Here is a 14,504-nt window from a genome sequence, read left to right as displayed (position 1 = left end):
CCTGCCCATCAGAGACAGAGGTGTGCATCCACGCACAGAGCTGGTGACATTCCTCTGGGCCTCCAAACAGACCCACCTGTATAAATGTTTTGGTGCACGTTTGTCAAGTCTCTTAAGAATCTATTTTCTTTAGTTCTGTGCTTCTGAGATAATTTCCTATAGTATAAACTTATGTTGCCAAGAAATTTCCAAAGGGGTGCTGACCTTTTGTAATGTTGCTCTTCTTTTGCCCGTTTTCAAATAAGACAAAAAAACCCTGACAGATTAAAGAGCAATCCTGACAAATTTATAGTTTGTGGTAGGCAACGGTCAGTGCAAAATTAGGGAGTATGGATGAGCCTGGACCCTGGTGTCGCCCTACTAACTGATGTCTTTGCCTTCTAGCACCATGTGTAAGTGTCGTTTCATAGTGGATACAGTGTTGTAAAATAAATAACCGTAACGGAAAAAGGGATGGGATGGAGGGTTTCATGGAGATGTTTTTGCCTGCAGCTGTGACGCATTTTGGTGTGAATTCCTGGAACGTTCAAAATTGTGTTTTAGTGGGCTTATTGTCAGAAGCGCCAGGTTTATAACATGTAATTCCCTTGGTGTCTGTGAAGGCCTGGCAGGCTGGGCATGGGGCGCCGTTCTTCGGGCGGGGGAGCTCTGTCGAGGCCGTGCCAGGGCTGCCCCGAGCCCGGTCTCTCCGTTTGTCAGCGCCTCGGTAACACCGCCCGGGGCCCGGCTCAGGGGGCGCGGTGTGACAGGTCTATGCCTGCCCTCCCAGAGGCACCGCAGCTGCCGTGGTCAGGGTCTGAGCCGCGCTTTGGCCGGTCAGCGAGAACTTGCTCAGACGATGGAAATACCGCTGACTGCGTTACTTCCTCGGCTGAGGGTTTCCACGGGAGGTGCCGGCTCCTGCCAGCGGCAGCGCTGCCAAGCGTGGAGAGGCGCGGTGCGCGTTGCCGGCGCAGAGAGCGGTGCTCCTTAACCGGAGGAGGCGGCCGCTGCCCTGGGCACGGGGATGGCGGGGCGGCGTCGCCCCGCTCGGCCCGCTGGGGGGCGCCGTCCGCCGCGGGCCTCGCGCGCACTCCGGGCGCGGAGGGAGACGGAGTCGCGCGACCGGCCCCCCGGGGCCTTCGACGGCCGCCGGTTCGCGAACGCGTCCGTTCGAGAAGCTTCCCCGCGCGCGCGGCGCTGCGCGGGCCGGGCCGGGCCGGGCACCGGGCCCTGCGCTCGGCGCGGGCACGTGACGGGCAGGCGGGAGGGAGGGGGATGCCGACCTGCTGTGCGCCTGCGCGCGCTGCGGCGCCATGACGTCAGCACGGTGCGCACGCACGTTGTCCCCAGCTGGCGGACACACGGTCCGCGTGAGAAAGGAAGCGGGAGGCCGCGCGCGCTTCGCGCACGGTAACGACCGGGGAGCGGGGCCGCGCCGGGAGCAGCGGCCGCGTCGCGCGCGAACCCCGCGCGCCTCTGCGCGCGCCCTCCGCCTGCCGCCCGAACTGCGAAAATTGACACCAGGCGCGGGCACGAGGCGGCCGGGCCCGGGCCCGTCGGCCGCGCCCCGGCGGACACGCGAGGCGCCGCTGCGCGCGGGCCGCCTCCGAGCGCCGGTAGCGCGCGCCCCGCCGGGCAGAGCCGCGCCGGGTCCCGGCAAAGAGCGGCGCGGTTTCCCCACGTGCGCTCGTTCCGCTGCCCTCAGCCAGCTGGCGCGGGCACTCGTCCTGGCTCCGCTGCTCCCGGGCGGCTGCCGCTCCCCGTCCCGAGGCTTCTGGTTGGGGTCCGTCCGGCGCGGTCGGGGAAGGCAGCGGGGGGCGGGCTGGGGGGGGAGGGCATTCAAAGCGACAGGTGCTGCGCTCGGCCCGCAGCCGTGACGCCACCTGCCCGGGGCGGGGCCCCCGTCTTTCGCCGCCGTTCCCGGGGCGGGCCCCTCCTGGTGCCCGCTCGGTCGGTCGGTGTTGAACGGCGGCGCGGCGCGCGCGGTGTCCGCTGCCATTGGGCGCGCGCCGTGGGGCTCCCGGCGGCACCGCGCGGCGGGTGGTGGCGGGCGGGGCAACCCCGGGGCTCGCGCGCCGCCGCCGCTGCTCCCCTTCCCACGGCGCTTCCCGGCCCGGAGCGCCGCGCGCGGAGCCGCGCGCGTCCCGGTCGCCGCGTGGGGAGTTGGGTTGGTTTGTTTATTTGAGAAGGACGCTTTCGCATCTCATTGCCGTCCTGCTTTTGGCCGGTCTTAGTGCGACTTGTGAGTGGTTTTGGCCACTGTGCCCTGCTTGGACGCTGCTTCTCAAATCCACGGTCTCTGTGTAGAGAGGGGAAATCTCTGACGTTGTTCAGAACGTCAGCTTCCACAAATACACGTGTTTCCCCTGAAATACTGGATTAGAGTCTATATGCTATAATAAAACAGGCTCCTGTGTGTCACCAAATGTAATACAATATATTGAATTGTTTTCTGGTAACAGACTGTGCTAGTGCTGAAATAAGGTAGATTTTGATTACTCTAATTGCTCATAATCACATTTTAACCACGTATGTTTTAGACTGACTTGCGTGGTGTGCGTGGTGCTTGTGGTAGAAATAGCTACTGCAGTATACAACATAAGAACTTTGAGTGTTGGAGAACAGAAACTCTTACTCTGTAGGTCTTTAAATGCATAGAACTTCTGAGCTTTTTTTGTAATTTTTTTTCTGGTATGTCCTTAGTAAGATAATTTAGTCAAATAAATTTCAAGGATTCAAGTAAATGTAAAGCTACAGGCATGCTGCATACGTTAAACCATATCTGAAACCGCTTTGATGGTGTGTTTCCTTTATGAGCCAATATAGCATTAGTGTGAACTCACTTTCCAACTCTCTCTCTACTATATATATAAACGTGTTATGTGTTTATATGCAAAGTAAGTTGGTGGAAAATCATGTAGAACTTCTGTGGTTCCTTTTTCACCACTCTGTATATCTGAGATTTATTTCTATTCTGTTCTTATAGGTGAATATGAAAGTGCTTGTTTCTTGGGGATAACCTTTTGCATTGCTGGGACTTGAGGTGTATTCTACTGAAAAAGCAGAGCAATATACTTGAATTCATTTTGTGTCCTGGACTCTGTTAAGGAGTCCTCAGTGGGTAGGTGGTTATGGGTATGTTTGTGGGAAAAAATTTCCTCTGCAAAGTTAAGCTGAAAACCAGACCTTGAAACTTCACAGGTATCAAAATCTGGGCAGAACAGTTTTGGTTTATTTTCTCTAATTTAAGTTTTACATTAAGTTTTGAAGTGTGATGTGTAAGAGGTAGAATTGGATCTCTCATATTTCTTAGCTGTTAAGCACATTTATCATATAAATGATAAATGGGGTATAAATTGTCTCTTGAGCTTTGAGGTCATTTGCTACATGTGTGTGACAGCTTGTTAGCACAGAGGAATTTTTTCTCCTACAGTACTCCAGTCCTAACAAAATAAAGATGCCTTATGAAATCTCCAGTTCACTTAAAACTTGTGCATTAGGAGTTAATTCTCCTGAAAGAGATATGGTTATTTTCCAACCCATAGGATTATAGAATAGTTTTGGTTGGAAGGGACCTTAAGGGACACCTAGATCCAGCCTTCGTGCCATGGACAGGTTCACCTTCTGCTAGACCAGGTTGCTAAAAGCCCCATCTCCAGCCTGGTGTTGAACGCTTCCGGTGTTGAGGCATCCAGAGTTTCTCTGGATAACCTGTTGCAGTGCCTAACTACCCTTGTAGTAAAGAATTTCTTCCTAATATCCAATCTAAATTTCTGTCTTTCATTTTAAAGCCATTTCCCCTTTTTCTTTCGCTGCATTTGTAAGGGTCACTCTCCAGATTTGTTGTAGGTCACCTTTAGGTACTGAAAGGCTGCAATTATTATGTCTCCCCAGAGTCTCTTCCAGGCTGAACAGCCCCAATTCCCTCAGCCTTTCTTCACAGGAGAGGGGTTCTATCCGTCTCAACATCTTTGTGCCCCTTCTCTAGACTTCTTCCAAGAGGTCTGTGTCCTTCCTGTGCTGGAGACCCCAGAGCTGGATACAGCACTCCAGGTGGGGTCTCACCAGAGCAGAGCAGAGGGGCAGAATCCCATCCCTTGCCCTGCTGGCCACACTGCTTTGGATGCAACTATGCAAGTAGTCCTTCTCAGCAGGACTACTCAAATTTCTTCATCCCCCCGCCTGTGATTGATACTTGGGGTTGCCCCATGTCAGCTGTATCACCTTGCACTTGGACTTGTCAAATCTCTTATCAAGTTTGTCCGGTCCTTTTCGACATTCAGGCATGTTAGCTTCACTTACCTTGCCAGTATGGACCCATGAAGGACACCACTTGTCCTGAATGTCCCCTGGGACTCAGAGCTGTTGATCACTACCCTCTGGATGGGACCATTGTACCAGTTTCTTATCCACAGAACAGACCACCCATCAGATCCATTTCTCTCCAAATTAGAGAGGACTTTAAGGGGGACTGTTACAAAGGCTTTATGGAAGTTCAGATAGACAACATCAGTAACTCTTCCACTGTCCACCAATGCAGTCACTGTTGTAGAAAGCCACTGAGCTGGTAAAGCAGGACTTGTTCTTGGTGGAACTGTGCTGGCAAATTACCTTTGTGTTCCATGCACCTTAACATCGCTTCTAGGAGGATCTGTTCCATGATCTTCCCAGCCACAGAGGTGAGGTTGACAGGTCAGTTGTTCCCAGAATACTTCTGTCTACCCTTTTTTAAAAAATGGGTGTAGTATTTCCCTTTTCCAGTCACCTGGGACTTCATCTGACTGCCACGACTTCTTGAATACTAAGGAAGTGGCTTGGCACATCAGCCAGTTCCCTCAGGACTCTGGGATGTATCTCAGCTTCTAGCAGTGGTGATTAACTCTGGTCTCTGACTCCCACCAACTACGTATTTGATAAGAGGATCAATCATTTTTTGTCAGTGTTGTGTTCCACATACAGTAAGGATCAAAATACAAACATCTGGATGTGGAAATAAGATTTTTGTGTTGCCAGAAGTGCATATTTTAAATTTTCATGTAGAAAAATATACAGGCTATTTGAAAAATGAAGTAGTTTATAATCTTTTGTTACAGTGTTGACGTAATTCTCTAACCTGGGAGGTAGACACACAGAAGTGGTGTTGTGTATATACAGATAAAAGTAATTTCTTTAGTTCCCTAAACAGTGATTATGCTAATCATAACAGTACAAATGTTTTCTTGTTTGGTTTAAATTATTTCCATAATTGAGAAGATAAAGGAAGCTAAGGCTGCCCAACGCTTCACATTCATCCATTTAATCTTAGCTGTATGGTCTTTTGGGGGTTAGTTTGTGTCTTTTTCCAGAGCTTATCCATTTGAAGTATTTTGTCCCTTCTTTTTCTCTCTGCCCTTGACAGACAGTTAGAAATTGCTGGGGAGTGTAGCAAAAGCAAAGAAATTCCAAACACACAAACTTCAACAATTTCAATAAAGAAATTAAGAGAAAATGTTTTTAACATTTCTTTTTTCTTTCCTCCTTTACATTTTTGACAAGTTGTCGACCTCAGGGAACTCTTTGTTTCTTTCTGGCAAGACCTTTATCTTTGTGTCAGAAATGTGCCATTTGCTCTCCTGAAAACTTTGCATGTTCTGCCTAATGTTGTTAAGTGAATGATCTGCAGACTAGAGGGAATGCCTGAACAAAGTGCTTAGAAATACCAAGAAAGCAAGGAGTTCTGTTGGGGCAAACCTTGTATGAAAAAGCAATTTAAAGGTGTCATATCCCCCATGTCTAGAAGGTCAAAATTCTATAAACACATGCAGTCTTGATTTGTTTCACCCTGATTGTGCTCTGTTTTATAGTACTGCTTATCTTTTAAGCTTATAATGTGGAGAGCTATTGCAAAAAGGATGTCTCATGCTACTTAATTACTTTCTTAAACTGTATTGGAATAATTTTAACTGTGTTTTCCATTTCTTCCAGAATGGTGAACACACATAGAAGATTATCAGAACTCTGTAGAATTTGCTTTTGGTTTGAGAGCTTGTGAAAGTGCTCATCATGGAGAAACAGCAGATTGTCTTGGCTAGCCGGGATGGTGGGACTGTGTCTGGTGCAGCGCCTGCTTTCTTTGTCATCTTGAAACCGCAGCAGGGAAATGGAAAAGCTGACCAAGGAATCCTAGTAGCAAACCATGATGCTTGTGCTCTCGCCAGCAGTGTATCAACTCCAGTCAAACCCAGAGTCAAGACCTGCCTCCCAGCTGACTGTGTCTCAGGGGGCATCACTGTCACCCTAGATAACAACAGCATGTGGAATGAATTCTACCATCGCAACACAGAGATGATCCTGACGAAGCAGGGGAGGCGGATGTTTCCGTACTGCCGATACTGGATCACAGGGCTGAATTCCAGTCAGAAGTACATCCTAGTCATGGACATATCCCCGGTGGACAACCACCGATACAAATGGAATGGCCGTTGGTGGGAGCCCAGTGGGAAGGCAGAACCACATGTTCTAGGACGAGTGTTTATTCATCCAGAATCCCCTTCCACTGGCCAGTTCTGGATGCACCAGCCAGTATCCTTCTACAAACTCAAACTTACCAACAATACCCTGGACCAGGAGGGTCACATAATCCTGCATTCTATGCACCGATATCTGCCACGACTTCACTTGGTGCCTGCAAACAAAGCCACAGAAGTCATTCAGCTTAATGGCCCTGATGTCCATACATTTACCTTTCCACAGACAGAGTTCTTCGCAGTTACAGCCTACCAGAACATCCAGATTACCCAGCTGAAAATAGATTACAATCCTTTCGCTAAAGGGTTCAGAGATGATGGGCTGAATAGTCGGCCTCAGCGTGATGTGAAGCAGAACAACAACTCAGAATTGGAAGGAGGTGGTGTTTTTAGCGCTCCTGGCATTTGTGGTCGCCCTGCTGAAATTAATGCATTAGATGTGCATCAGAGAAGTTTAGATTCTTCATTCATTAGTCAAAATCCATCAGACACTGAGCTGGATAAAGAGTCCTTTAATGCCGAAGGAGACTTCTTGGGTCTCCTGGACAGTGACCTGCCTTCAGGTGTTATGCCAAAGCTAAAACAAGAAGTCTCTGAAAGGTGGGTTAACACTGCATTTTCAGTACAACCGCTGGTTAAGTGGGATGTTTTGTAAATACATAACAGGATGCTCAGTGTAGAGGTTTGCAGCTAAAGGTTGCATGACCTGAAATGGCGGAACAGTTAATATTACTAAAAGCTTTTCTTTGCTCAGTCATGGTATCAGTCTTGATTTTCTAAGGTGTCTGGGGAATACAAGAGTTCAGTATTATTTTCTGTGTTGCTTTAGTTCTTATTGTTGAAGCATTGAGTGATTTCTCTTAACCTTCTTAGCATTTTAGAAGACTAAATTAATTTTTTCAGAGTTTTAGGCAGAGCACATTGCAGTCATCAAAACATTGCCTTTGCTTTTAGGGTTGCTCACCACATTGACATGCTGTCTATCTATAGCTTCAGTTTTCATTAGTGAAAGTGAATGGTGTGTGGGTATTTAGGTTTGCATAAGTGTAGGGATTGCTGCAAGGCAGTTGTAATTGGCAGTGAGCCACTGTTTAGTCAATAACTGCTTGGTGTGAATTCTTTTATTCCACAAAGAAGTGTGAGGTAGCCTGCATGTTGGTAGTCAGTTGCCTCATATTTGCTCTGAGGTAAGGGAAGTATTTCAGAACAACTTGGTTTTTCTAAAGCAAGCCTGGCAAAACCAATTCGTTTACTGCACTTTTACTTAGTTTTGAAAATCCAAGCAATAGCATGGAGCAGACTTAGTGAATAGTTAATGTCCATGTAGAGATACTTTGAATGAGAAGAAATTATTTTAAAAAAACCTAGAAGTTTCTTTTCTGCCATGTTGGTTCGTGTCAGTTTGTTAATACCAGGCTTGATCTGCCAAAGGTTTAGTGACTAAAGCAGCCTTTGTAGACCAGTACGCAAGAAAATTATTTAACTGCAGGATACCAGGATGATGTTAATGGTTAAATTAGTGGTGAAAATAAATGGTGAAATTAGAGGTCAGTTCTTATTGGAGAAAAGTTATATTTATGATGTAGTTGTACAAAGGTTGTATTACTGTACGACTGTATTATACAATGCCTGTATTACTATACAACTGCAGTGTGTTTTAGAGAAGTCAGAGGTTTCCTCTGGTGTTTTTGTTCTGCAAGAAGGATCTCTTTGCCTTTGGAGTAACTGAAAGACTTCAGATTACAAAGTTACTCATACTTTGACACGTTATTGAATTTATTTGTAGTAATTCTTAAGAGTACTAGAATTGTTCGGAGAGTTAGAGTGCCCAAACCTTTCTTTTGCAGTATTTTCATGTGTCAGTCTGTTAGAAAAAAGATCTTCTAGAGTTACTTTATTCTCAGAAAACACTGTTCTATCCCAGCTTAAATACTGAAACTACACTGATTACAGAAAAGATGGACTTTTTTGAGTTAATGAGAGCATGGAGAAAAATTTAGATAACTTTGCATGTTAGACATAAAACTCAGAAAATAATTATTGACAGCTTTATTTTGCTTTCATAATGGTATTCATTTGCCTGGAGAGGGTCATTGAAGCAGATTTAGGTGAGAATTGTTTATTACCAAGAAATAAAAAGCGTTTTAAGGACTCTGGGACCTTCCTTAAAAATAGGTGATGCAAATTGGCATATTTAATTTCTTTTGATCCAGAGCATGTTAGATTCCTTCTTTGGTTTTGCCTCCAAGGCAGCTGATCTCTGAAATATGCTAAAATCTGTGCAGACTGGAAAAGACTGCAAAGTTTTTGCAAAGTCTGACTTGGAAGCACCTGTCATTGATGAATAAATGTTACCACTGTCCTAGAACTCTCAAGTATTGGCCAGCTTTTTGTTATGTTTTTGTAATCTGTGTGAAAAAGTAAATTCTTTACTTGGAAAGAGAAAATTGATCTTATCCAAGAAATGGCAAAACTATCTTTCTAAGGGCTGTAGTTTTTCAGAACATTAGTTTTCCTCCTTTATTCTGATCTGTTTACAGGGTTTTCATGCCATACAGTTGAGTTTAGAAGTATGTCAGCTTCAGAAGTATGTCAGCTTTCAAGGACAGCATTGAGAGTGTGACATTTTTCTTAATCAAACCAAACACATTAATATTTACAAATTAATGAAGACTGGGAAGTTGTGGTGGTGTTTGTTTGTTTGTTTGAGTTTTTGTTGTGTTGTATTGTTGAGTTTTTGTTTTGTTTTGTTTGTTTGTTTTCTTGTTTTGTTTTTGTGGTGGGCAAGCTCTTAGTAGGTAGTACTTGGTAGGCACTATCTTGCTTTTAGGCAGGGTAGTGATTTCTGCTGAGCATAGATTTGAGAAGCAAGCTGGGAAATGCAACCGCTCAGACAATCAATCCTCTGCAAAAGAAGTGGAGCTTCTAGTGCTGTTGAGGTGATACTTACCACCCATACTCAGTTCTTCTGACGTTTTTGATAATAGAACCATGTAAAAGCTTGCATATATACCTATGAGTAATTTTAATCCTTAGTTATTAGAGGACTTCAGAAGTAAAGGACTGTTTTCTTTAACCAAGGTTCCAGGGTTTTTTCCTTCTGCTTCTGTGGCCTGATAGGATGTTCAGTTTAATTAGGTGTGTTGTAAAGAAAAAAAGTGTTTGGGTTGTGGATACTTCAGTAGAAATGCTTATCCCTGGACGTACTCAGATGTTTAGGCCATGGAACAGACAAACTTTACTAATTCTTAAGTCTTACAGGCATAATTATATACTCCTCTTCCTTTCCAAGGTCTGTTGAATTTTCTCCTTCAAAAATTAAACATCTGTGGGATTTTTAATGCTCCATTAGTCTTGTTATTCTAATTTAGTTGTCTTGTGTTTAGTCTTGATAGTTTGAGTCTTTTTTCTTTCTTGCCTTTCTTTTGGGGGAGAAAGGCAAGTGATTATCCTTCAAACCTCTGTCATATATGGCTAGATTAATTCCATGAGAAATCAGATTCCCCCTCCAACTCCTTCCCAGTGTAATTTAAAATGATGTACCAAAAAAAAATTATGTATCTTTTAAAAATGAGCAGCTTTCAAAAAATGAGCAGCTTAATGGTTTTTAATCTGGAAAAAGCCAAAAAGGCAGTCTCTGCTTTTGTTGTTATATTGCAAGGGTGCCAAATATATTACTTGGGCTATAAGAAAGCTGGTTTAAATATGCAATATCCATATCAGGTAAAGAAAGAGCTAGTTAAGACACTATTTCACCACTTTTATCTGGTCTTGGATTGAAGATTTTGAGAGGACAAACTTCCTTGATTCATCTTCCCATAATTAGAGGAAGAGGACTTTCTGTGACTGCTTACGGTGCATGTAACTTCAGAAACTAAGGCCAGATGAAATTGCTTCAGTGCTTAAAAGCAACTTTTTTATTCTTTGAGAAGTTGGTTATTGCATCAAAATTTTAAAACAGGATTTTGTGCAAATCCTTTATCTTATGCATGTACATGCATGGGTCATACCTCACTCTTACCCACCCGGCTTTTTGTTGCGTTATCCGGAATAAAACAATATTTCGGTCTAGAAGTTTCAGTTTTACAGCAGGGCTTTTTAGTTCCAGATATCAAATAGAAATCCTGGCCTGCAAGTTTGCTAGGGTTTTTTGCCTCTTGATTTTCAACAATTTTAAAGTAGCAGAGCAGATGAGTCTTGATAATATTCATTTTAATTGTGGATGAGCTGAATCAACCTCTTAGCTTAGTATTGTAGCAGGATTTTCAGCTGCTAGTAATTTACGAGTAGTCTGTCTTTTAATTTCTTTCACAGTAACTCACTGACCCAGAAGGGCTTTTTAATCTTACATTTCACATTATTAATTACATAAAAGTTAGAAAATTTCTAATAGAAAGCTCATTGTCAGGAGAAAACAGTAGGCAAAACAGGACTGGTATTCCAGTCTCCTGCTGCCTGCTGTTCCCTCAGGAGTCATGTTTTTGCTTTAAGCTTAATGCTGATTACTTAGTGTCCTTCTGAGTTGCAACAAATTTTCTAGGTAGCTTCACTTTAGAATTTTGTATGTAAATATATACATTTGTATCTTGACTGTCAGCTCCCTGTTTTAATACTGCAGTGTTTCTTCATAAAGGGAATACTCCCAGCTCCATGTTGTGATTCTTGTGTGCCCTAGCACTTCTCCCTGAAGTCAGTCTACACAAGGAGGAAGCAGCTTCTTCCTCCACTTTTTTCCCTTTCTCAGTCCTAGCTGTGGGTTCAGCTGGGCTTAGCACTTCTTTAAAGGAGTAGGCATGGATAATATTAATGATAAAATAGACACACATACATATATACTTCCAGTATGTATAAAGCAATATTTACTCTCTATATAATATATTAGTACTACATATACATTAATTTTTACTTGAAATTGTTGTAATTAACAAATAATTTTACTTTTAATAACATTTTAATAACACAAAGTTGACAATAATAATTTAATATAATTAAATTATACATCGTGTATCATACAATAAGTATAAAGGTATTATTGGAATACTATGTGATACATTGAGTAAATAAGTTCTGACTTTTTTTTTTGAGTTTTATTCTGGATATGAGTTTCTGGCTTCATACATTAGCCTTTTTTTTCTTATGACAAGGAGCCAGGTTGTGATACACTAAAGAAAACTGGTGACTGTAGTTCTTTGACTGATGTGTCTGGCCCTCAAAGAAGCCCAGTATGAGCTGCCTGTGCTGTTAGTCTTCAGTATCTAATGCGTGGTATTTTGAATTCTGGTTAAGATAGGATTCAGACCTAGTGAAAAATGCAGCAGAATTCAGTAGGATATTAGTATTCTGTAAGTGTTCAAACAGCAGTTGAATTTAGGAATTGTCTGTATATGGCTTCAGGCTGCATTTACTAAAATTTTGGTGCTTTAAGGGCTCACTTGGCTTCTTACTTGCAAGCACAGTGGCTTTAGTGTCTTAACAAGATACATAGCAAACTTAAGGCCACTTCTGAGCATTTCAAATATGACAGCTTGCCATGAGTTCATGTTGAGTAAAAGAGGAAAAAATGCAAATGTCACCCTCATATTAGTAAGGAAGGAAGTTGTGCTGCTGCCTTCAGATAAGAAGTTGGATTGTTCTTAATAATGGCAGTTTCTTGGGGTTTCTTGAGTACTTCTAAAAATGTAAGCTTGTAAATGACAACTTATTTAGCAGACTTATGTCTATGAGCATTTTAGAGGCTTTTTACAATATAACCAAGAATTACGGGAGTTGGTGCAACTTTGGTAAAGGAGATTTGATAAAATAAAAATCTTACATTGTATTTTGGTTTTCTCCCCTCTCTCCCACCCCAGTCCCATTGCTAGCAGTTATGAAAGCAATTCGCGTGTGACATCTCCATTGGACCCAAATGGACAATTTAATGTAGTCATTAAAGAGGAGCCAGCAGATGACTATGACTACGAATCAAATATTTGCACACAAGGAATAACTGTGAAACAGGAAGACACAGATGAAGAAACTGATGAATATTCCAACACTGACGATGATGATCCCGTTGTACAAAAACACCTAATGAGACGCCGTGAAACAGAAGGAACTGATGAAGAATTCACATCTAGGAAGCGTATGCTAACCAGTCCTTCAGGTGTTGCCAAAGCGAAAATGTTAAAACTGGATAGTGGTAAGATGCCTGTGGTCTATTTGGAACCTTGTACAGTCACAAAGAGCACAGTGAAGATATCTGAACTACCGCAAACCATGCTTTCCTCTTGCAAGAAGGATAAATCCCCTTTGAGTTCAGTCCTGGATTCCTTGCCCGTGTGTTTCGAAAATCACAAAGACTCTTGCTCAGGCACAGTCGCTGGGCCTGAGGAGTTAATTATGAAGAAAGAATCTCCTGGGAGTAAAATGTCACAGAAATACTGTTCAATCGGAGAGGCCCAGTGGGCTCTATCCAAATTACCTAATTTTAATCTCAGGGGCTCAGTAAGTTGTGACTTTCCAGATAAAGAGCTCTGTGGCAGAAAAAGGCCTGGCATACTGAAGAACCCTATGTCCCTCAAAGGCTCTGGTAACAATCAAAGCACACTATCATCAGTTTCAAATAAAAGAGGAAGGCCCCGGAAACTAAAAATTTCCAAGGCTGGTCGACCACCTAAAGGTATAGGGAAAAATGTAGTAGCCAGCAAGAACACTTCTCTGGGGCCTGGGAATATCCTTCCAGATGTTAAACCGGACCTTGAAGATGTTGATGGTGTTCTTTTCGTGTCCTTTGCATCAAAGGTAAAACCTCATTGTTGTGGAGTAAAATTCAAAAACTTTGTAAAGCCTTTGTGCTTGTAACTGAAGTTACATTTTTTTTTTAACTGAGTTTAGAGTTTTGTGACCTCTTTCCAAATCTGTTCTTATTTTGATTCTGTGTTATTCATAGCATGGTGTTACTTCTTGCAGCTTAGGGAAAAGTAGAGGGATCTAGAGTTCTGTATAAAAGAATGCATGTTTGTTTATGGAACAGTGTCATGTTTTGAATAATTTGGTGATATTTGATGTGTCCTACTTTGCATCTAAGTGTTTTAAGGTATCTTAACTTACTCAAAGCTCTTCATGTATGTAGGAAGCTCTTGACATTAACACTGTTGATAGAGCTGGCGGAGAAGAGTCACAGAATCTTCAGGCTCCCCTGTTGACTACAAGTGATCCAGGTACATTTTTCTTGGGGTTTTTTTTTTTGTGAGTGCTCTTTCCTGCAATAAGGGAATTTGTAAAGACACACTGAAAAATTAATAATTAGGCCAGGTTTTTTGCACGGCAAATGTTTTTTACATGTTCTCTTATTTTTTGAGTAGATTGTCAAGCAAGAATACAAGTATTGGAAAAGGAGTTGATGGAAGAGCTGAAGACCTTGAGGCACAAACAAGTAATACATCCTAGCCTTCAGGAAGGTGAGTGGTCATGTACATACTGATAAGCCTCATTGATCATTACACTTAGCCATACTCAGCTGATAATTTCCTACTGGTGCCAATACTGTGCATGCCTGATACGGCTGGGACCTGGCTTCTCATCTGCACACATTTTTGTTGCAAATTAAAAATGTGGAGGTGGCAAAAGGTGCCTCCTGAATCTCCAACAGGAGAGCAGGAGTCTGCGTGCTGTGTGCCTCTTGCAGAAGTTGCTGAGCCTTTTGATGGTGCCTGTTTTGTAATGAACTGGTTGAAAGCAATTAGGGTTGGTTTTACTTCTTCATAAAGCAGGCATTTCTTGATGAGTAGAAGACCTAGAGATCCAGCAACACTTAACCAAGACTACATTTACTGTGATATGAGTCCTTATTTCTATGAGTCTCTATTCATCCAGTCCACTAGCCATGGTAAAGGACCAAGCAAGGTACTTGTAGTTTGTGATCTGTTTATATACAATGTTATCCTGAGGTAGATGGAGGAAAGTTAAGGATCCACAGAGTGGAACTTCATGTTCTCTCTTCTGATGATGCTGAAGGACGATGCTGAAAGACGCCTG

At 43.3% G+C, this 14,504-nt stretch overlaps 1 protein-coding gene across 4 annotated transcripts in view; it reads left to right on the top strand.

Annotated features, from left to right (window-relative positions):
• The window catches only part of MGA (MAX dimerization protein MGA), a 59,667-nt gene that overhangs the window by 6,141 nt on the left and 39,022 nt on the right, over positions 1–14,504 (top strand). For 3 of the 4 annotated variants that reach the window (XM_084208283.1, XM_084208281.1, XM_084208284.1), the window contains exons 1-5: positions 1,305–1,392; positions 5,947–7,088; positions 12,338–13,268; positions 13,600–13,687; positions 13,832–13,927. In XM_084208283.1, coding sequence (XP_084064409.1) covers positions 6,025–7,088; positions 12,338–13,268; positions 13,600–13,687; positions 13,832–13,927 — 2,179 coding nt within the window. In that variant the 5' untranslated portion in view covers positions 1,305–1,392; positions 5,947–6,024. Of the gene's footprint in view, positions 1–1,304; positions 1,393–5,946; positions 7,089–12,337; positions 13,269–13,599; positions 13,688–13,831; positions 13,928–14,504 lie in introns of those variants that run through there. The other variant, XM_084208282.1, reaches the window with a different exon arrangement.

Source organism: Fringilla coelebs (assembly GCF_963513975.1).
Source record: "Fringilla coelebs genome assembly, chromosome: 6".
Classification (NCBI taxonomy): Eukaryota; Metazoa; Chordata; class Aves; order Passeriformes; family Fringillidae; genus Fringilla; species Fringilla coelebs.
Note: the sequence above shows the minus strand (reverse complement) of the source record. Positions and strands in the feature narration are given on the sequence as shown.